The sequence below is a fragment of the Oncorhynchus kisutch genome, linkage group LG1 (assembly GCF_002021735.2).
Source record: "Oncorhynchus kisutch isolate 150728-3 linkage group LG1, Okis_V2, whole genome shotgun sequence".
In the NCBI taxonomy this organism is placed as follows: Eukaryota; Metazoa; Chordata; class Actinopteri; order Salmoniformes; family Salmonidae; genus Oncorhynchus; species Oncorhynchus kisutch.
In genome coordinates, this window is record NC_034174.2 from 70,001,222 (window position 1) to 70,022,892 (window position 21,671).

The following is a 21,671-nucleotide window of genomic DNA, read 5'->3' on the forward strand; positions in this document are numbered from 1 at the left end:
TCAAAGCTCCTCCTGCCTATCCCCATCAGATGTAATCCGATTGAGGGGGAAAGCCAGAGAGAGAGGAGAGAGGGTGAAATTGGATCATCTGTAATATAAAGATTGGCTGGGTAATTGGGATGAGCAGCAGCAATACATCACACGCACACAAATCCTCACAAGACCACCATCCTCAAAAGTCTCTAGCCCCTAGCTGTGCGAAAGCTAATGCATTTGACCTGTAGGTGGAGTGGGCCTCGGATTAGTTGAGAATTCGCTCTCCATTAAGAGCAAAACAAGAAAGGAAAGAAAGAGACAGAAACGAGGAAGAAAGACAGAGAGACAGAGAGAGAGAGAGAGAGAGAGAGAGAGAGAGAGAGAGAGAGAGAGAGAGAGAGAGAGAGAGAGAGAGAGAGAGAAAGAGAGAGTGGAGAGAGAGAGAGAGAGAGAGAGAGAGAGAGGGAGAGAGAGAGAAAGAGAGAGAGAGACAGACGGATTATAATTAACGGTGTGAACCACTAGTGTGAGACGCCAGGTTCAGGGCCGTTCCAGGCTGACGAGGGTAGTGATGAGAAGCCGTGTACTGACAGACAGACAGGACTGCTGTTGACTGAACCGTTGTTCATTAACACTAACCAAGGGTTGGGCCTGAGGCTGGAGGAGAGCTATTGCTATTACAATGGCATAGAAGTGATTTTAATTTTGGAAGTCTGTTCCAAAGTATTCCCACGCATAATAGAGAGCTGTACACTGAGTGTACAAAACATTAGGAACACCTGCTCTCTCCATGACATAGAATCCAGCTGAAAGCTATGTCACTCGTTAAATCCACTTCAATCAGTGGAAATGAAGGGTTAAAGAAGGATTTTTTAAGCCTTGAGACAATTGAGACATGGATTGTGTTTGTGTGCCTTTCAGAGGGTGAACGGGCACGACGAAACATTTAAGTGCCTTTGAACAGGGTATGGTAGTAGGTACCGGGCGCACGGGTTTGTGTCAAGAACTGCAACGCTGCTGGGTTTTTAACGCTCAACAGTTTTGCGTGTGTATCAAGAATGGTTCACCACCCAAAGGACATCCAGCCAACTTGACACAACTGTGGGAAGCATTGGGAGTCAACATGGGTCAGCATCCCCTGTGGAACGCATCTGACAACTGATTCAATGTCCTGACGAATTGAGGCTGTTCTGAGGGCAAAGGGAGAGTGTATTAGGGCGCTGTTCCTAATGTTCTGTACACTCGGTATATGTGATCGTATTCAAATGTCAAGCAAGGTTTGAAATGATTATGTTTTAGTCAAATATTATATATGTTTGGGCTTCTTGCGGTTAATTTGCTGTCTACAAATGATTTGTAATTATGTTCAGGCCCCCCAACCAGTTGATGATCACGGCTCTAGAGTATTGTACCTGTAGCCGATATGGGTATGGTCCTGAACCTTTGACCTGATCAGGAAAACCACAGAACCCTATTAATGTATGGGAATGTATTCTATATCCTGTAAGCCACATTATCTGAGGTGTAACTGTAAATGTAACCCTGCTATTTCATACTATACTCAGATGTCACTGCCACAACAGTACAATTTCTCCAACCAACCTTCAACTCTGTGTAGTGTCTATCCACTGCGACCACCCTGCAAACTAAAAACAGTTTAGGCATTGTGTTCTCGGACAAAGAGATGTACCTTCCTTCAATCAAAAAACGTATTATTTATAAAATCCAAAGGACATTTCTATGAAACCTTGAACGACTCCACTCTGCAAGCCATAGCACTAGCTATTGATGTTTAAGGCAAAAACCTTTCAAGTGTTTTTATCGACTGAGACTCCCCCTCAGCCTGAGAAGACCTTGAGTTGAACAGGAGGCCTGTAATTATATATATATATATATATATATATATATATATATATAGAGAGAGAGAGAGAGAGAGAGAGAGAGAGAGAGAGAGAGAGAGAGAGCTACAGACAAAGTCTTTCAGTGGCCATATGTCTTCTGATAACAGGTGGGAGAAGTAAACAGGAAAGAGCTGTTGGCCCGGTGCAAGGCATTGGAAATATTTGACTAGATGAAAAGAGTGTTGGAGGGCAATGAGAGACTGGAGTGTGAAACTGACAGACAGGCACACAGTGGTGTACATACTGTACATATATGCACACACACACACGCACACGCACACACACACACACACACACACACCTATACTGTATAAAGATAGAAACATGCAAACAGGCAAGGATTCTCTCTGCCATACATATATGCACACTGGAGACTGGAGTGTGAAACTGACAGACAGGCACACAGTGGTGTGCATACTGTACATATATGCACACACACACGCACACACACACGCACACACGCACACACACGCACACGCACGCACACACACACACACAGTCTTATTCCTGGCACTACTTAATTGGGAGCTGCTAAAAATGTAACTGTCAAAGGGGATCCTCCATTTGCTAATATCATATTTCTGGATTGACTGACTCCAACCACTGCTGTTTCGTGTGCGCGCACACACACACACACACAGACACACACACACAATGACTTCCAGTCCTTGACAAGGGGCTCTCAACCTCTTCACAGAGAACACAAAGCAGTCACACTGAAGTCTCCTTCTCCTCCACACACGTAGAGAGTAGAGAGTAGAGAAACACTAGTGCTGCTAACCTAAACAACGAAGGCTAGGTGGGTCTCTCTCTCCTCTCTCTTTCTTTCCCTCCAGCCCTCCCTCTCACTCTCTCTCTCTCCTTCCCCCTAAACGCACCTCAGCTTAGTCACTCCTCAGCTCAGTCACTCCTCAGCTCAGTCACTCCTCAGCTTAGTCACTCCTCAGCTCAGTCACTCCTCAGCTCAGTCACTCCTCAGCTTAGTCACTCCTCAGCTTAGTCACTCCTCAGCTTAGCCACTCCTCAGCTCAGTCACTCCTCAGCTTAGTCACTCCTCAGCTTAGTCACTCCTCAGCTTAGTCACTCCTCAGCATAGCCACTCCTCAGCTTAGTCACTCCTCAGCTTAGTCACTCCTCAGCATAGCCACAGTGTGAGCTTTGGGCCATGATGAAACGTCCCACAAATGGACTGCACTCCATTTATTCATCCTAAATTTAGCTCTCTCTCCTAATCCCTTGCGCCAAGGCTGTGGGAAACGGCTACATATTTCCCCCTCCGTCCCAACCTGAGCGAAGACCTGAGCCAGTCTGTCCTGTGAAGTGCCCAATTGTACGCCAGCGGCGCTAAGCATGAAGCACAAGAATAGTGCCTGTGTCTGACATGTAGGTGTCTTTCCTGTCCCGCAGGTGAAAAACACTCTCTCCAATCTGGGTCTCTCTCCTCCATCGTGGTCGCGCAAGACTCCAACACCATCATCAAGTTTGCTGACGACGCGATGGCGATGAGGCAGCCTATAGGGAGGAGGGCAGACACCTGGCAGTGCGGTGCCAGGACAACCACCTCTCCCTCAACGTCAGCAAGACAAAGGAGCTGGTCGTGGACGACAGGAAATGGAGGGCCGAGCACGCCCCCATCCACATCGAAGGGGCTGTAGCGGAGCGGGTTGACAGCTTCAAGTTCCTCTGTGTCCACGTCACTAAGGATCTATCATGGGTCCGTACACACCCACACATTTGTGAAGAAGGCACGACAGCTCCTACCCCCAGGCCAGAAGACTTCTAAACAAGACTGCTAAATAGTTCATCAAATAGCAACCCACACTACCTTTATTGACCCGTTTTTGCACTAACTCTCTTGCACTGACTCTACGCACACACAGTGGACTCTACCCACACACTCACACATACTTACACTGACACTCCAACACACACACATGCACACAGATGCATACTGACGGCACACACACACACACACTTTCACACTCACCACATATGCTGCTGCTGCTACTGTCTATTATCTATCCTGTTGTCTGGTCACTTTAACCCTACCTACAGTTGAAGTCGGAGGTTTACATACAGAGCTGGTGTAACTGAGTCAGGTTTGTAGGCCTCCTTGCACGCACATGCTTTTTCAGTTCTGCCCACAAATGTTCTATGGGATTGGGGTCAGGGCTTTGTGATGGCCACTCCAATACCTTGACTTTGTTGTCCTTAAACCATTTTGCCACAACTTTGGAAGTATGCTTGAGGTCATTGTCCATTTGGAAGACCCATTTGCGACCAAGCTTTAACTGATGTCTTGAGATGTTGCTTCAATATATCCACATCATTTTCCTTCCTCATGAAGCCATCTATTTTGTGAAGTGCACCAGTCCCTCCTGCAGCAAAGGACCCCACAACATGATGCTGCCAGCCCCGTGCTTCACGTTTGGGATGGTGTTCTTCGGCTTGCAATTTTCCCATTTTTCCTCCAAACATAATGATGGTCATTATGGCCAAACAGTTCTATTTTTTGTTTCATCAGACCAGAGGATATTTCTCCAAAAAGTATGATCTTTGTCCCCATTTGCAGTTCAAACCATAGTCTGGATTTTTAATGGCGGTTTTGGAGCGGTGGTTTCTTCCTTGCGGAGCAGTCTTTCAGGTTATGTAGATATAGGACTCGTTTTACTGTGGATATAGATACTTTTGTATCTGTTTCCTCCAGCATCTTCACAAGGTCCTTTGCTGTTGTTCTGGGATTGATTTGCACTTTTCGCACCAAAGTACGTTCATCTCTAGGAGACAGAATGCATCTCCTTCCTGAGGGGTATGACTGCCTCGTGGTCCCATGGTGTTTGTACTTGCGTACTATTGTTTGTTCAGATGAACGTGGTACCTTCAGGCATTTGGAAATTGCTCCCAAGGATGTACCAGACTTGTGGAGGTCTCTCATTTTTTTCCTAAGGTCTTGGCTGATTTCTTTTGATTTTCCCATGATCAAGCAAAGACGTACTGAGTTTGAAGGTAGGCCTTGAAATACATCCACAGGTACACCTCCAATTGACTCAAATTATGTAAATTAGACTATCAGAAGCTTCTAAAGCCATGACATCATTTTCTGGAATTTTCCAAGCTGTTTAAAGGCACAGTCAACTTAGTGTATGTAAACGTCTGACCCACTGGAATTGTGATACAGTGAATTATAAGTGAAATAACCTGTCTGTAAACAATTGTTGGAAAAATGACTTGTGGCATGCACAAAGTCCTAACCAACTTGCTAAAACTGTAGTTTTTTAACAAGAAATTTGTGGAGTGGTTGAAAAAGGAGTTATAATGACTCCAAACTAAGTGTATGTAAACTTCCGATTTCAACTGTAGCTGCCTCAATTACCTCGTACCCCTGCACAGTGACTGGGTTCTGGTACTCCCTGTATATAGTCATGTTTATATATTTATATTTACATACACATAAATCTAAAGGGATGGAATAAGTATTAGGTAGTTGTTGGGGAATTGTTATATTACTTGTTAGACATTACTGCACTGTCGGAACTAGAAGCACAAGCATTTCACTACACTCACATTAATATATACTAACCATGTGTATGTGACCAATAAAATTTGATTTGATTTGTTCTTTTTACTCGTTATTGTTATTTGTTATTCACAGTGTTTTTAGTGTCACTATTTCTATTTCCTTTTTTCTTTAAAAAAAAATCTTTAACTCTGCATTGTTGGAAAAGAACCCGTGCGTAAGCATTTCACTGTCAGCCTACAGCCGCTGTTTACGAAGCATGTGACAAATACAATTCGATTTGATCCCTCTCCATCTCGCTCTATCTCCCTATGTGTCTCTCTCTCTCCCTTCCTCCCTCCCGCTTTCTCCACTCTGGGCTCATAAAGTAGTCCTTTATTCCTGACCCCCAGACAATGGGAACCCTTATGGCCCAGCCTTGCCTTGCCTAGCGCAGCAGCACAGTACAGAACATCCAAAGAACACCCACAAGGACGAGAGGGCCGAGAGGAACGAGGGGGCTGAGGGCGCTGAAGCCATTCCGCCGTCCATCCTTGGAGATGGCATATCAATAATGCTGTGTGGTCTAGATGTGATTCAATCAAACAGTCCTCGGTCTGAGGGTAAGGGATTCTACTTTTGGGCGACCTTCGTTTTGAAAGCTCTGGCAGAGGGATACTGTATAATTTACTGAGCGGAGTTGAATTGAATATGGGCTGCCTCGGTCCTGGCTACACAGTAGGCTTTTGTGAATGTTTTTCAAAGGGCATAAAATATATCAACTATGCAAGTGGAATTTGACGACGTAAGTGGAATGCAAGGAAAAATATGTGAATATCCATATGTTTTTTATCAATAAACAATCTCAAATATTCAACTGAGAAAGATTTTTCATACTTCAGTAGCATTAACATCCCGAAACCTAAAGATTCCGTCAGAAGCCATGGTCAGTCAGAGAGACTTGCGAACAGAGGAAAGAGAGGGATGTGGAGAGGAATACAGAATGGAGGAGAGCCTCATAAAAACATCAGTCAGTCTGTTAGTTCCCTCCTTCAGAAGAAGGGTTTTTATAAAATACCAGCCTTGTGCCAGACTGAAGGACACAGGCCCATTCACAGATGCCTCAGAGGTTCCTCAAATGACAGGGGCTACTCATCATTAGGGAAGGGACTTTGTCCTAACTGGGAAAAACTCCACGTACTAATCACAACCTAAACTAAAATTTGCGAGCGTTGATATGTTGAAGATATATGTCGGATTAAAAGGGTTTTCACTGTCACTATTACTATTAAATTGGTATAAGAAGCAATAGAAGCTCCCATAAATGTCTTTGTCCTTCCCAGTGCCCATGGGCACACTTAGTTCCTGTTCCAACTGGTTTCCTTTCAGACGCCTGGAAACAGAGTAGTCGACTAACTGGTCATAACTTGAACATAAGTAGAGAGTCACTATATTAACATGACTGTAGACAAGCCAGGACGGTCCAGTCATGCGCCTGACTAGTACTAATGACTCAGATGAGTTGTTTTGTAATCAACAGGATGTGGGAAGGTACAGAAATAAGTTTGAGAGCAATGGAAGGTACAATTTTCCACTGACTAGAGGGCACTTATTTACACTACATATTAAGTAGTTAGAAGTGTTTACTAAATATATCAAGTCAAGCTGAGGTAAGTATAAAGTGTTGGAGTGAGTGTGTTTTTTTCTGAAAAAAAAGTATATTCCTCCTCTTGGCACTGATTGTGTCATTTCATTCACAGTCTCCCCCAGAACAGTCCCTCTTCCTTTCTTTCTTCCCTTGCACCTAATCTCACCCCTCTCTCTCCATCCCGTGCCTTGTTGTTAGATAGGACCTGTCCACTTCTCAGGTGAAGTGAGAGAAAAATCAATCTTTCAACTATGGCCTCACGTAACACAAACTGAACTACTGAAGAGGAATGATGGAGACAAGACAGAGACAAAGAAGGAGAGAGAGAGAGAGGGAGAGAGAGAGATAGAGAGAGAGAGAGAAATAAGGAAGGAGAGAGAGAGATAGAGACAGAGAGAGAGAGAGAGAGAGAGAGAGAGAGAGAGAGAAATAAGGAAGGGGAGAGAGAGAGAGACAGAGAGAGAGAGAGAAATAGAGAGAGAGAGAAATAGAGAGAGAGAGAAATAGAGAGAGAGAGAGAGAAATAAGGAAGGAGAGAGAGAGATAGAGAGAGAGAGGTAACTTCCACAAATCTGTGAACGAGAAGGGCCTTCTATGCCATCAAAAGGAACATAAAATTCGACACACCAATTAGGATCTGGCTAAAAATACTTAATACAGTTATAGAACGCATTGGCCTTTATGGTTGTGAGGTCTGGGGTCCACTCACCAACCAAGATTTCACAAATTGAGACTCTGCATGCAGAATTCTGCAAAAATATCCTCTGTGTACAACGTAAAACACCAAATAATGCATGCAGAGCAGAATTAGGCTGATACCCACTAATTATCAAAAATCCAGAAAAGAGACGTTAAATTCTACAACCACCTAAAAGGAAGCGATTCCAAGACCTTCCACAACAAAGTCATCACATACAGAGAGATGAACCTGGAGAAGAGTCCCCTAAGCAAGCTGGTCCTGGGGCTCTGTTCACAAACACAAACACACACTACAGAGCCCCAGGACAGCAGCACAATTAGACCCAACCAAATCATGAGAAAACAAAAAGATAATTACTTGACACATTGGAAAGAATTAACAAAAAAACAGATCAAACTAGAATGCTATTTGGCCCTAAACAGAGAGTACACAGCGGCAGAATACCTGACCACTGTGACTGACCCAAAATGAAGGAAAAGTTGACTATGTACAGACTCAGTGACCATAGCCTTGGTATTGAGAACGGTAGACATGGCTCTCAAGAGAAGACAGGCTATGTGCACACGGCCCACAAAATGAGGTGGAAACTGAGCTGCACTTCCTAACCTCCTGCCCAATGTATGACCATATTAGAGAGACATATTTCCCTCAGATTACACAGATCCACAAAGAATTTAAAAAACACATCTAATTGTGATAAACTCGCATATCTACTGGGTGAAATACCACAGTGTGCCATCACAGCAGCAATGTTTGTGACCTATTTCCACAAGGAAAGGGCAACCAGTGAAGAACGAACACCATTGTAAATACAACCCATATTTATGTTGATTTATTTTCCCTTTTGTACTTTAACTATTTGCACATTGTTGCAACATTGTATGTATACGTAATATGACATTTGAAATGTATTTATGCTTTTGGAACTTTTGTTTATTATCTATTTCACTTGCTTTGGCAATGTAAACATATGGTTCCCATGCCAAGAAACCCCTTAAATTGAGAGAGATCGATAAATAAAAGATTTTAAAAAGCAAGAGAGCGAGAGTGGAAAAGCAAGAGAGAGAGTGAGCCAGAGAAGAGAGAGAGAGCGAGAGGGAGAAAGCGAGAGAGAGTGAGCCAGAGAAGAGAGAGAGAGCGAGAGGGAGAAAGCGAGAGAGAGTGAGCCAGAGAAGAGAGCGAGAGTGAGAAAGCGAGAGAGAGAGAGTGAGCCAGAGAAGAGAGAGAGAGCGAGAGGGAGAAAGCGAGAGAGAGTGAGCCAGAGAAGAGAGAGCGAGAGGGAGAAAGCCAGAGAGAGAGTGAGCCAGAGAAGAGAGAGAGAGCGAGAGTGAGAAAGCGAGAGAGAGAGAGTGAGCCAGAGAAGAGAGAGAGAGCGAGAGGGAGAAAGCGAGAGAGAGAGAGTGAGCCAGAGAAGAGAGAGAGAGTAAGAGGGAGAAAGCGAGAGAGAGTGAGTGAGCCAGAGAAGAGAGAGAGAGCGAGAGGGAGAAAGCGAGAGAGAGAGCGAGAGTGAGAAAGCGAGAGAGTGAGCCAGAGAAGAGAGAGCGAGAGGGAGAAAGCGAGAGAGAGAGAGAGTGAGCCAGAGAAGAGAGCGAGAGTGAGAGGGAGAAAGCGAGAGAGAGTGAGCCAGAGAAGAGAGAGAGAGCGAGAGGGAGAAAGCGAGAGAGAGAGTGAGCCAGAGAAGAGAGAGAGAGCGAGAGGGAGAAAGCGAGAGAGAGTGAGCCAGAGAAGAGAGAGAGAGCGAGAGGGAGAAAGCGAGAGAGAGTGAGCCAGAGAAGAGAGCGAGAGTGAGAAAGCGAGAGAGAGAGAGTGAGCCAGAGAAGAGAGAGAGAGCGAGAGTGAGAAAGCGAGAGAGAGTGAGCCAGAGAAGAGAGAGAGAGCGAGAGGGAGAAAGCGAGAGAGAGAGTGAGCCAGAGAAGAGAGAGAGAGCGAGAGTGAGAAAGCGAGAGAGAGAGTGAGCCAGAGAAGAGAGAGAGAGCGAGAGGGAGAAAGCGAGAGAGAGAGAGTGAGCCAGAGAAGAGAGAGAGAGTGAGAGGGAGAAAGCGAGAGAGAGTGAGTGAGCCAGAGAAGAGAGAGAGAGCGAGAGGGAGAAAGCGAGAGAGAGAGCGAGAGTGAGAAAGCCAGAGAGTGAGCCAGAGAAGAGAGAGAGAGCGAGAGGGAGAAAGCGAGAGAGAGAGAGAGTGAGCCAGAGAAGAGAGAGAAAGTGAGAGGGAGAAAGCGAGAGAGAGTGAGCCAGAGAAGAGAGAGAGAGCGAGAGGGAGAAAGTGAGAGAGTGAGCCAGAGAAGAGAGAGAGAGCGAGAGTGAGAAAGCGAGAGAGAGAGAGTGAGCCAGAGAAGAGAGAGAGAGCGAGAGTGAGAAAGCGAGAGAGAGAGAGAGAGTGAGCCAGAGAAGGGAGAGAGAGCGAGAGGGAGAAAGCGAGAGAGAGAGCGAGAGTGAGAAAGCGAGAGAGTGAGCCAGAGAAGAGAGAGAGAGCGAGCCAGAGAAGAGAGAGAGAGCGAGAGGGAGAAAGCGAGAGAGAGATTGAGCCAGAGAAGAGAGAGAGAGTGAGAGGGAGAAAGCGAGAGAGAGATTGAGCCAGAGAAGAGAGAGAGAGCGAGAGGGAGAAAGCGAGAGAGAGATTGAGCCAGAGAAGAGAGAGAGTGAGAGGGAGAAAGCAAGAGAGAGAGTGAGCCAGAGAAGAGAGAGAGAGCGATAAATAAAAGCGAGAGAGCGAGAGAAAGCGAGAGAAAGCGAGAGAGAGATAAATAAAAGAGAAAGAAAGACAGAGAAAAGAGATGAGAGAGGAGAGATAATTAAAGAAAGAAAGAGAGAGACCAACCCTGTCCTTGAAGCTGAGAAATTGGGGGGAAATAATCCAAATGATGAAGTAGGAGATGGTTCCCTGTTGTGAGATTCTAGTATCATTTGAAATGAATAGTCTCTCTATCACCAGTTAATAGCTTCTTCTCTGCATTGGCAACACACACACACACACACACAAACACAGGAACACACACACACACAGGAACACACACACAAAGACTACAGTGGGCACCCACTAGCACTAATATATATCCTGTTACCAGTGCCTTAATGCATTCATAAACTCACCGAGTTAGAAAACACATTACAGTGTACTCTAAATGCAATTAAGGGTTGTATTACCTTACCCATTCAACCGAGGCCAAATATCTTTATTTATGCTACACTCTGGTCCTGTGTCACCAATACACAAAACCCTTAACCTTAAAGAGAGGTCAGAGGTCAAAGGTCATGGGATATTCTACATGTGTACAGAGTGCTAACTACTTCTGGTGCTTTGTCTACCTACACGGCTTGGAACTCTCCCCCCTCACAGTAGTTGGTCATTTTGGTGGACACATTCATCCAAAGCAACTTACAGTGAGCACACAGTCCGTGCATGTGGCCCGAGCTGGAACTGAACCCGCAACGTTAGCCTTCTCCACACCACACTGTAACCATCTGAGCCATCGGGACAAAGTCAACTAGCTCCCGTCCTCTAAATCCATTATGTCAGCTGTTGTGAATAACAGTTGTGCAGCTTCTGCCTGTGGATATAGAGAGGTGCTGCCCATTCAGGGTTTGCAAAGGCTGCTGGGAGCAGCGGGGTCTCTTTGGACCAGATACATGTTTACACAAGAGAGGCTCTAGGTCTGTCTGAAAACAACAGGGTGAAAAAGAGAGACAGGGAGATGAAAGACAGACGTTTCCAGTGTATATTCTTTCTCCTGGCATAAGGGCTTAGTTAATAGTTAATAACATCCCCTTGTGTGAGGGTATTAAGAGAAGACCAATTATTGTTGCCAATGGTAGTCTCTTTGACTACAGCCGTGTGTCTCAGATTTGAGGTGGAAGTTTTAGGGGCAACTTGACCTACTCTTGTGTCGATCAACGACATTAAGAGATCCTCAAAGCCAGCTATATTAACAGTTGCATAGCCAGATGTGCTAGACTGAAAACTAGTCATTACTAGCCTATATCAAGGTTTTAACAGGTCTCTCTCGCAAAACCTTGTATGTCAGTGAGACAAACCTGCATAAATAAAGGTTGAATAAATAAATAAATGCATTTGGTTGTGAATGCTGCTTTCTTTGACAACACAATAAACTATAGACTTAGTTTAGGGGACGTTTGGACTCTCCACCTAGTCTGAGGACCTCTGCCCTTCTCAATCAGAAAAGCTAACAAAATCAATCTTTCTGTTGGTGACTGAGTAGTTCTGTGTGAAACCATCCACAACCCATTAGAGGCCATTAGCTCCCAAGCAGCAATTTGAACCCCTCATGTGTGTGTGTGTGTGTGTGTGTGTGTGTGTGTGTGTGTGTGTGTGTGTGTGTGTGTGTGTGTGTGTGTGTGTGTGTGTGTGTGTGTGAGTGTGTGTGTGTGTGTGTGTGTGTGTTTGCGCGTGTGTGTGTGTGTGTGTGTGTGTGTGTGTGTGTGTGTGTGTGTGTGTGTGTGTGTTTGCGTGTGTGTGTGTGTGTGTGTGTGTGTGTGTGTGTGTGTGTGTGTGTGTGTGTGTGAGTGTGTGTGTGTGTGTGTGTGTGTGTGTGTGTGTGTGTGTGTGTGTGTGTGTGTGTGTGTGTGTGTGTGTGTGTGTGTGTGTGTGTGTGTGTGTGTGTGTGTGTGTGTGTGTGTGTGTGTGTGTGTGTGTGTGTGTGTGTGTGTGTGTGTGTGTGTGTGTGTGTGTGTGTGTGTGTGTGTGTGTGTGTGTGTGTGTGTGTGTGTGTGTGTGTGTGTGTGTGTGTGTGTGCTCACCTATATCTCCTCATAGCCTACGTTTCAGCAGTGGAACCAAGATACAAACTTCCTCAGTCAACCCTGTTTATTATTCTACCTTTGCTTTATTACACATTGGGAGTAATCACTTCCAATGGGGAGGCTATTTTCCGTTGCACCCACTGGTTATCAATGGGACCTTTGAGGGTAGGAACCTTCCTCCCCTGATTGAAACATCATTTCCTGTCAGGCTGCACACTAAGTCTATTGAGATCAACCCAAGTCTTTCTCTATGTATGGCTCTTTCATATTGACCAGAATGACCGGGAGATCCTAAGACCTATGCTGCTACTCTGCCTATCAGCTTGCAAAGAGCAGGGGTGTAGAGAGTGTATGTACACACACACACACAATCTCCTCAACCTGCAGGGTTTTTACTGCAGCAGGCCAGCTCCCAATCCAAAGAAAATACAGGTCAAAACTCAAGGGTAGTTTTGGCATGTTAAACATAAGAGTCATGTAAGTTTTTATGTGAAATGCTCCAATAGTCACCACACACACACACACATCACCTGAGAGTCCCTCGGCAGGCCGCTATAAAACATGCTACAGTACATTAAATTACTATATAACAGCCTGTCAGCTCCTTGACGTTTTGGGGCCAAGGCAGAGATGAGTGTGTGTGTGTGTGTGTGTGTGTGTGTGTGTGTGTGTGTGTGTGTGTGTGTGTGTGTGTGTGTGTGTGTGTGTGTGTGTGTGTGTGTGTGTGTGTGTGTGTGTGTGTGTGTACGTGTTGTAGCACTACTGCGTCTCTGAGGCTACAAGAGATACAGACCATACCTCTCCCCCACTCCCAGACCAATTACTAAAACTCACATTGATTCATTGACTCAACCATGTGTGGAGAATAGCAGTGCAGAAATGTTTTTACAGAATAATCCCTCACAACGCTCTGAGTATAATCTCAAAAAAGGGACAGTGAAAGCATACCGTTTTGAGATTGAAAAATAGACGTTCTGATCTGCTATGATTCTGTCTCAATAACACCAGATGTTCGGATAGAAATACATATATCCACTGAAGAGCGTAGGCGAGGACAGGAGAGAGTCAACATTACCTGAAGGTCAAAGAATTTGCTGTATCTCCTGTAGATTATGTGGGAGGTGTTGTCAGAGTATGTGACATTGATGAGATACACCTGCAACGAGAGAAGAGCGCATGGTTAACACAGTGGGCCCGACACACGGCATACCAAGGCAGCAACCCCTGCACTTCAAAGGTCAATGACACAAACATATATCTGTCAAGGTGTAATAGCGGGTGAACATCATGGTGATCTCATTCACCTTCTCCACCAATTGAACCTCTGCACTTCCTGCCCCAGCCACGAGTTACAATTATAACAGCCATTCCCATTCAAGTGGATGGGGCTTTTGTCTGAGGCTCTTTGTTCCTTCCAGTAACTATATTTATATGATAGATGACGTGTAGAAACCGACCGTTATGTTCCAGACCCGAAGGGTCGGTAATGTAATTGATGCTGATATCATCTCCGGCTTTAATCTTGCATAGGGGAACATAGGAAAGATATCAAGGAGTCTGGAAAATTCCCATAAGAGAGGTCAGTCAGGACGGTTGAATGGGTTGGAACTCGAGTTTATGATGGATATCTACAGAGGAAGTGTTGTGCCAATATACAGTAGGATATCTGGTGAAATGGTTATTTGAAGTCACAAAATAGCAAGCAACAAACATTACGTTAAAACATGACTGTTAAAATCAGGGCTGCTACTGAACATAGCCTTTCACAGTTCTAACATGCTATAGTACTGGGGACATTGAGGTTAAGTCCCAAACCTAAACCATTGGCCCTTTGGCTTCATTGTTCTCAGCCCAATCTCTGCTATAAAAACACACAATTTGTTTTAAGATCATAGAGATTCCATATACTTCATAATCATAAAGCATGTCAAACATGTTCACAGATTTTGTCAGCCAACCAAATAGGCTAAATGAAGCTACAGCACTGTGTAGGCCTATGGTTGCACTTTGAGCACTAAATGTCGTCGACTTGTCAATATAGAAACAATTCACCTCAGGAAATATAGCCATCTTCACTATGCCTAGAGATGAAAATCACCTCATGATATGTTGGCCATTGAAAATCAAGTTCCCCTTGTGAAGTGTCAGACACAGGTGTTTCCCTAATCCCCTGGCCTACGAGCACAGCGAACCCTCATCCTAATACATCTTACACACTGGTCCCTGCAGCAACCTGCCAAGAACAGTCATAACAGCTAGCATTAGAAGAATTAGCCCCAAACAAAAGAGACCTGGCGTAAGAGAATCAGCCACTTGAAACAAAATACTCTCCCAAGAACAAAGCTCTGTTGCTGCTTGTTGCTGCTGGAATGACACCAGCTATTGCTGGCTAGCTTCCAACGTGAGTGTTTTCACAATTCTCACCCATGGAAATGTTACGCTAACACCCAAGCCACTGGAAGTATGTCATGCTAATGCTAAGCTAATGACGTGATAGTGACTCCATAGGGTTAGTGTCAACGGCTTGGTTTGATTTGTATTGTGTTAGCGAGTAGCGGCTCCAGCACTAGCCTTTTCACTCCCATGGAAATGTTATGCTAAAATCAAAGCCACTGTTGTGTTATGCTAATGACCTGTTAGCGACTCCTATGGCGATGTCTACTTGAAGTCTGTCATGCTATGCTATGCTAGCTAATGAGGTGTTAGTGACTCCATAGGACTTAACCCTTTCAAAGGCTTGGATTGACTTGCATTGCTGCTGCCAGAGTCAGTGGCACTGGAGGGTTGGTGAATTTACTTACTGGAGTCTTTACAGAGTCTGTAGTCAGACAGACAAGTTATTCTGTAAGGACCTCACATGTTGTGTTCCACCTTCAGTGAAGTAGGCTATCCTTTACCAGAAACACTATACATCACCAAACATTAAACCATATTTTTACAGTTCAAGGCCGAACAAAAAACTACGTAATGAATCAAAATGGAAAGCCAAAACTAAGGGAGGTTAGATGAATGAAGAAAGTGTTAGTGCATAGCAATCCACATAGATATGGACTTTATCTGACACCATTTCCCTTGGAGGGTCTGGAAGAGCTGCATGCTGCATGGTGTGTGTGCCTAACACCCCACAAGTGTGTGTGTGTATGTGTGTGTGTATGTGTGTGTGCGTGCGTGTGTACGCCTCAAGCAAGTGTGTGTGGGCTTGCCCTGACTTTCAGAGAGTGGGTGTGTTGTTCTATAAATGCTTTTGACCTGACCGGCATGTTGCCATCCTCCCTCCTCCACCACCCGATGCCACTTGGCCGCTTAATTTGACCGTGGAGCAAAACCTCTCTGGGATGTGCCAACAGAGGGAGGGAGGGAGAACTTAGTTAAAACGATCCCATCCCAACCAGCAGAACAGATGGATCTATCCTCATAGGAACCACAATGAAAAACAGAACTAGTCTATCCACACCACACAACCCACGCCCAAAATATCAAGCTTAAACCTAATGCCCTCGTCCCAACCTAAAATAGACTATGTCGTCCCTCAGGGAGTGAATGGGATTGAATGTGAGTTAACAGCCTAGTACAGCCCATCACTACCTGAAAGCAAAACAAACCTACACTGTAGGTGTCACCTCAATTATATTTCTGGATTGACATAGGATTGACTGTGGAGAATAGTGCTTTTTGACAGCTTGAAAAGTTTTTTTTTCCAATCGACTCTCAGATGAGGGTAAAAAATTCCAGCAATGCTTTAAAATAGCATGTAGATGCGTTGCAGGTTGACTCATGGTTCAAGTACAGCTAGTCGTGAGCACCTGATGGTCCACACAGCCAAAACACTCTGAATCATTATTTTAGGGGACCAAACACACACACACATAAAGTTACTTCCTAGTTGTCAGTTAGAGGGAGTTAGATTTGTTTTCTAATGTTACACAGGTTTAACACATTTCAACAACACAGTGTTATAAGAGTGAGTTGTCTTCCCAGCAACAGAAGGTGTGCTGATGGAATCCCAGATGGTGGGTAGTCAAGTGTTGCCGCACCGTTCAAATCAAGATAAAATCCCGGCCTTGCCATACGGTTAGAAATTCTTCAATAGTATGCATTTCTGGGCAAATCAAACAATGTTGCAATTTCAAAACAGAAAACAAAAGAGACAATGTAGATAACATTATATTTAATATATATTTATAAATAAGTTTATACATGACCTTTACTGCATAACACCCCCTATTCTACTACACTCTAGTTCCTTGGTGTCCACATCAGCAACAAACTAACATTGTCCAAGCACACCAAGGCAGTCATGAAGAGGGCACGACAAAACCAACTGCACCATCGAGAGCATCCTGATGGGTTGCATCACCACCTGGTATGGCAACTGCTCGGCATTCGACCAAGGCACCACAGAGGGTAGTGCGTGTACGGTCCAGTACATCACTGGGCCCAAGCTTCCTGCCATCCAGGACCTCTATACCAGGCGGTGTCAGAGGAAGGCCCTAAAATTGTCAAAGACCCCAGCCACCCTAGTCATAGACTGTTCTCTCTGCTACCACACGGCAAGAGGTACCGGAGCGCCAAGTCTAGGTCCAAGAGGATTCTAAACAGCTTCTTCCCCCAAGCCATAAGACTCCTGAACATCTAATCAAATGCCTACCCAGACTATTTGCAATGCCCCCAACTTTTATGCTGCTGCTACTCTGTTATTATCTATGCATAGTCACTTGAATAGCTCTACCTACATGTACATATTACCTCAATTACCTTGACTAACTGTATATAGCCTCGCTATTGTTATTTTACGGCTGCTCTTTAATTATTTGTTACTTTTAATTGTTTATTTTTTGTATTTTTCTTAAAACTGCATTATTGGTTAAGGGCTTGTAGGAAGTATTTCACTGTAAGGTCTACTACACCTGTTGTATTCGGTGCATGTGACAAATAAAAATGTATTTGATTTGTACTTACAGTACACAGAGAACCCAGATTGAACACCATTAAACATTTCCTTCACTCTTGGCAATCTAGTCGTAAACCTGTACTGGCTGGCACGCTAGCACTAGCTTCTAAAGATCAGCTGTTACCATCAGACCCACTTCTTGGTTTGGCAACCGGAACATTTAACAGATAGATGGGTGGGGGAGATTTATGGAAACAATGGGCCCAACCTAAATCGTAAATCACTGTAGCAGACTACATAATATATCATATAAATAGGAGGTTAAGGTCATTAGTTCGGATATAAATGGTGATTCAGTTCATTACTGTTATTTTAAGTATTTATAATAGTTTACTACAATATAATTACATGTATTACTCTCTGAATACCCTGTGACATCAGCAACCAAATGAAATAAAATACAGCAACAATATATTCTATTCTGTCTATTCAATTTTTATTCTATTCTATTCTGCTCTCATGTCAACAGCCAAAGGGGTTTGATGAGACATTCGAAAACAAAGAGGGAAAGTACATGCATGGACAAATACAAATGAATCAATCAAGATTGTGTCCCAGACACCCAGTGTCCCAGATCTAGCAAGAGAAAGCCCTCGTTCGTCATCTTCTCTTGCTGTGATGCAAATGGTTTCAGCTTGGGAGACAAAAGTCTCATTCATGTCCGGCATTTCGGAGAAAGACGAATAAGAGCAAATTGGATCTCTGATTATTTCCATGAATCAACCATGAATCATAGGCTACACGGCAATGATTCGCTTAGTTATTGTTTGACAGCTTTTATTCAGCTTTTCACAAATTACTCACCTTTCCCACCACATGTAGTGACTAGCAACCACAATGTAAGACTCTGAATAAACCAAACTACAATAGTTTATGTCTACGAATGGAGAAAATGACTTACTGTCTCTGTAGAACCCGTGTGTTCCCCAGTTTCCCACTTTAAGAGTGAGGAAGGCTAAGCAGAGGGCTTGGTGGAGCATAGACTGTGGGCCTAGCCACAAAATTACACCGAACCCCGCCTAAAACACTATACTTAACCTAACACATAAAACAGAAAGGCATTACATACTGCTAGCCAGATGACTTTTATATGGATTATGCATGGGGATTGAATGAAGTGCAAGGATGGGAATACTATTCGCTTGAGAATAGATCTAAAGGGAAATCCACTTTCCATAGTAACCACAACGAAGCTAATAGAGTCAGATTTATTAACCGAACAGATGAAAAGAGGTTACGGATGACAAGACAGCTTGAAGACGTGCGCATGTGTGTCCATGTGTGTGTGTCTCCTCTACACATTCACCAGGTCATACTGTACCAACAGAACAAAAACAACCAGCCTGCCATCTAAGTCTAACTTTAACTAGACCAAGGGCTTTGGTTTGGCAGTGGATCTATGGTGGGAAACCCATTTAATACAGGTTTGCATTAGCTCTGCCAATATACTGCCCCTGATCGCTCACCAACCCAACCATCCCTCCTAAAACTGTGGTGAGTTCCAGTTTCCACATCCTTCGCCTCTCTCTACCTTCTCTACCCAGGGCATAGGAAGCGCAGGCCTCCTTTCTCTCTCTCTTCCTCTCCCTAACCACACTCTTAGAGAAAAGGTGCTACCTAGAAACTAAAAGGGTTCTTCAGCTGTTCCCATAGGATAACCCTTTGAAGAACCCTTTTTGGTTCCAGATAGAACCCTTTTGGTTCCATGTAAATCTCTTTGTGGTTCCATGTAGAACCCTTTCCATAGAAGGTTCTAAATGGCACCCAAAAGGGTCCCACCTGGAACCCAAATTGGGTTCTATCTGGAACAAAAAAGGGTCCTCCTATGGGGACAGCCGAAGAACCCTTTTGGAACCCTTTTTTCTAAGAGTGCAGCAGCCAACAAGAAACAGGAAGTGCAGGCCTGGACCAGGCAAACAGAAGTTTTTCTGAGAGAGACGAGGAAAAAGTGGAAAAGTGTCCATTCAGCTGTCATTTCCTCCTCCCTCTCCCCTTCCCTCTCTCTGCTTTGTCTTGTCATGTACAGTAGAACAATTCACATAGTTGTTCATTGTATCCTGTTTCATACAGTACAGCTCGGGTTACGCAATCCTAGAGACTTTGAAATCGCCACTTCGCTAGACTACACACACAGTGAGGTACAGTTGCAGTATACTGCATGGCCAATTTCTCACAGTAAGGGCAAGGACTACCATTGCAAGCCCCACACACGTTGTCCGTCTTCGCATCATGACTCCCGAATGTGTCGACATACAGAAATGACATGGAGCCAGAGGCAATGTTTCATGTGGTTTACTAGATATCAAAAGAATGGGATGTGCTACAGTACATATTTTATATTGTAAAAAAATATTTAAAAAATAACAGTTTGTACATGTTGGTGATGATTAAGACGTGTTGCCTAATAAACATCCCATCTTGTAATAATCTGGTCGTTTTATAGTGTTCATAAAGACTGAGGTTGAAGAAGACTTCCCGATTGTTCCAGGCAAATAAAGTTCTCCAAAGTGACTAGACAACATCTGTCGGTGGTTGAGACATTCAGCAACATGTGTTCAGGGCTCCAGTAATAACATCCACTGATCTCTCCTTTCTATTTGATGTAACGTTTATTTAACCAGGCAAGTCACTTAATGACACATTCTTATTTATACTGAACAAAATTTTAAAACGCAAAATGCAACAATTTCAAAGATTTTACTGTGTTACAGTTCATTATAGGGAAATCAGTCAATTGAAATAAATTAATTATGCCCTAATCTATGGATTTCATATAACTGGGAATACAGATATGTATTTGTTGGTCACAGATACCTTAAAAAAAAACTGGGGGCATGGATCAGAAAACCAGTTAGTATCTGGTGTGACAACCATTTGCCTCATTCAGCGCAACACATCTGCATGCATAGAGTTTATCTGGCTGTTGATTGTGGCCTGTGGAATGTTGTCTTCAATGGCTGTGCGAAATTGCTGGATATTGGCAGAACTGGAACACACTGTCGTATTCATCCTTCCAGAGCATCCCAAACATGCTCAATGGGTGGCATGTCTGGTGATGCAGGCTATGGGAGAACTGGGATATTTACAGCTTTGTTTCAGAACATTCAATTCTCCAGCAACAGCTATGGTGGACATACCTGCATACCTGTGGGCATGCCAATTGCACACTCCCTCAAAACATGAGACATCTGCGGCATTGTGTTGTGTAACAAAACTGCACATTTCAGAGTGGACTTTTATTGTCCAAAGCACAAGGTGCACCTGTGTAATAATCATGCTGTTTAATCAGCTTCTTGATATGCCACACCTGTCAAGTGGATGGATTATCTTGGCAAAGCAAAAATGCTCACTAACAGGGATGTAAACACATTTGTGCATAACATTTTAGAGAAATAAGCTTTTTGTGTTCATGGACATTTCTGGGATCTTTTATTTCGGCTCACGAAACATGGGACAAACACTTTACATGTTGTGTTTATATTTTTGGGTCAGTATACAATGACGGCCTGAAGAGGCAGAACGCTTCATGTGGGGACAGGGGATAAAAAATGGTTCAAGACTATGTAATACAAAACAGACAACACAGACAGAAGACACTGGCAAAAGTACAAATACAACAGAAAACAAACAGTAGATGTATGTGTGTGGTGTGTGTGATTTAAAACCACATGCTTCCTAACAAGGCAACGCAAACTAGTGACATCGAGTGACAATTCGAAACAACTACATGTCTCAACAACCTGTTCATCTATTTGTCCTTTGAACTCCTCCAGGGACACCAGGTCCTGTAGTTTCAGGTTGGCTTGGAGGGAATTCAAGATCAGGGTGATGAGTAATGAAAGGACCTTTTTCCACACTCTGTTCAAATTTTACCGACTGTTTGCATAAAACAAGACTGAGATGTGAGCTTGTATGAGTTCTCATTTCTAGCTAGAAGAGAGGACAGATAAAATGGCACACACACACTCCTTCACCATACACACACTTCCAAGGCCTCTTGTTCAGTGACGGGGCGAGCCTGTGTGAAGTGAACAGAGTACAATGACTTCACTGACGACAGACGTCAGCACAGCACCCTGACTCACACACATACAGACACCACTCTCTTTCCTGCTGGACCCTATCGTCGTCAAACTGAGGAAAACAATGGGCCAAGCCTAAAGCCCAGCCTAATAAAAACCCTCGAGTGTGATTCTCTCAGTGAGCAGTAACCATTGGAAAACAGAGGCCTTTTCACTCAGGT

The 21,671-nt window shown here is 44.1% G+C and overlaps 1 protein-coding gene across 1 annotated transcript in view; it reads right to left on the reverse strand.

Annotated features, from left to right (window-relative positions):
* Positions 1–21,671, reverse strand: part of LOC109907938 (SH3 and PX domain-containing protein 2A) — a 107,619-nt gene that overhangs the window by 83,372 nt on the left and 2,576 nt on the right. Inside the window, exon 2 of the mRNA XM_031831354.1 lies at positions 13,553–13,633. Coding sequence (XP_031687214.1) covers positions 13,553–13,633 — 81 coding nt within the window. The remainder of the gene's footprint in view (positions 1–13,552; positions 13,634–21,671) is intronic.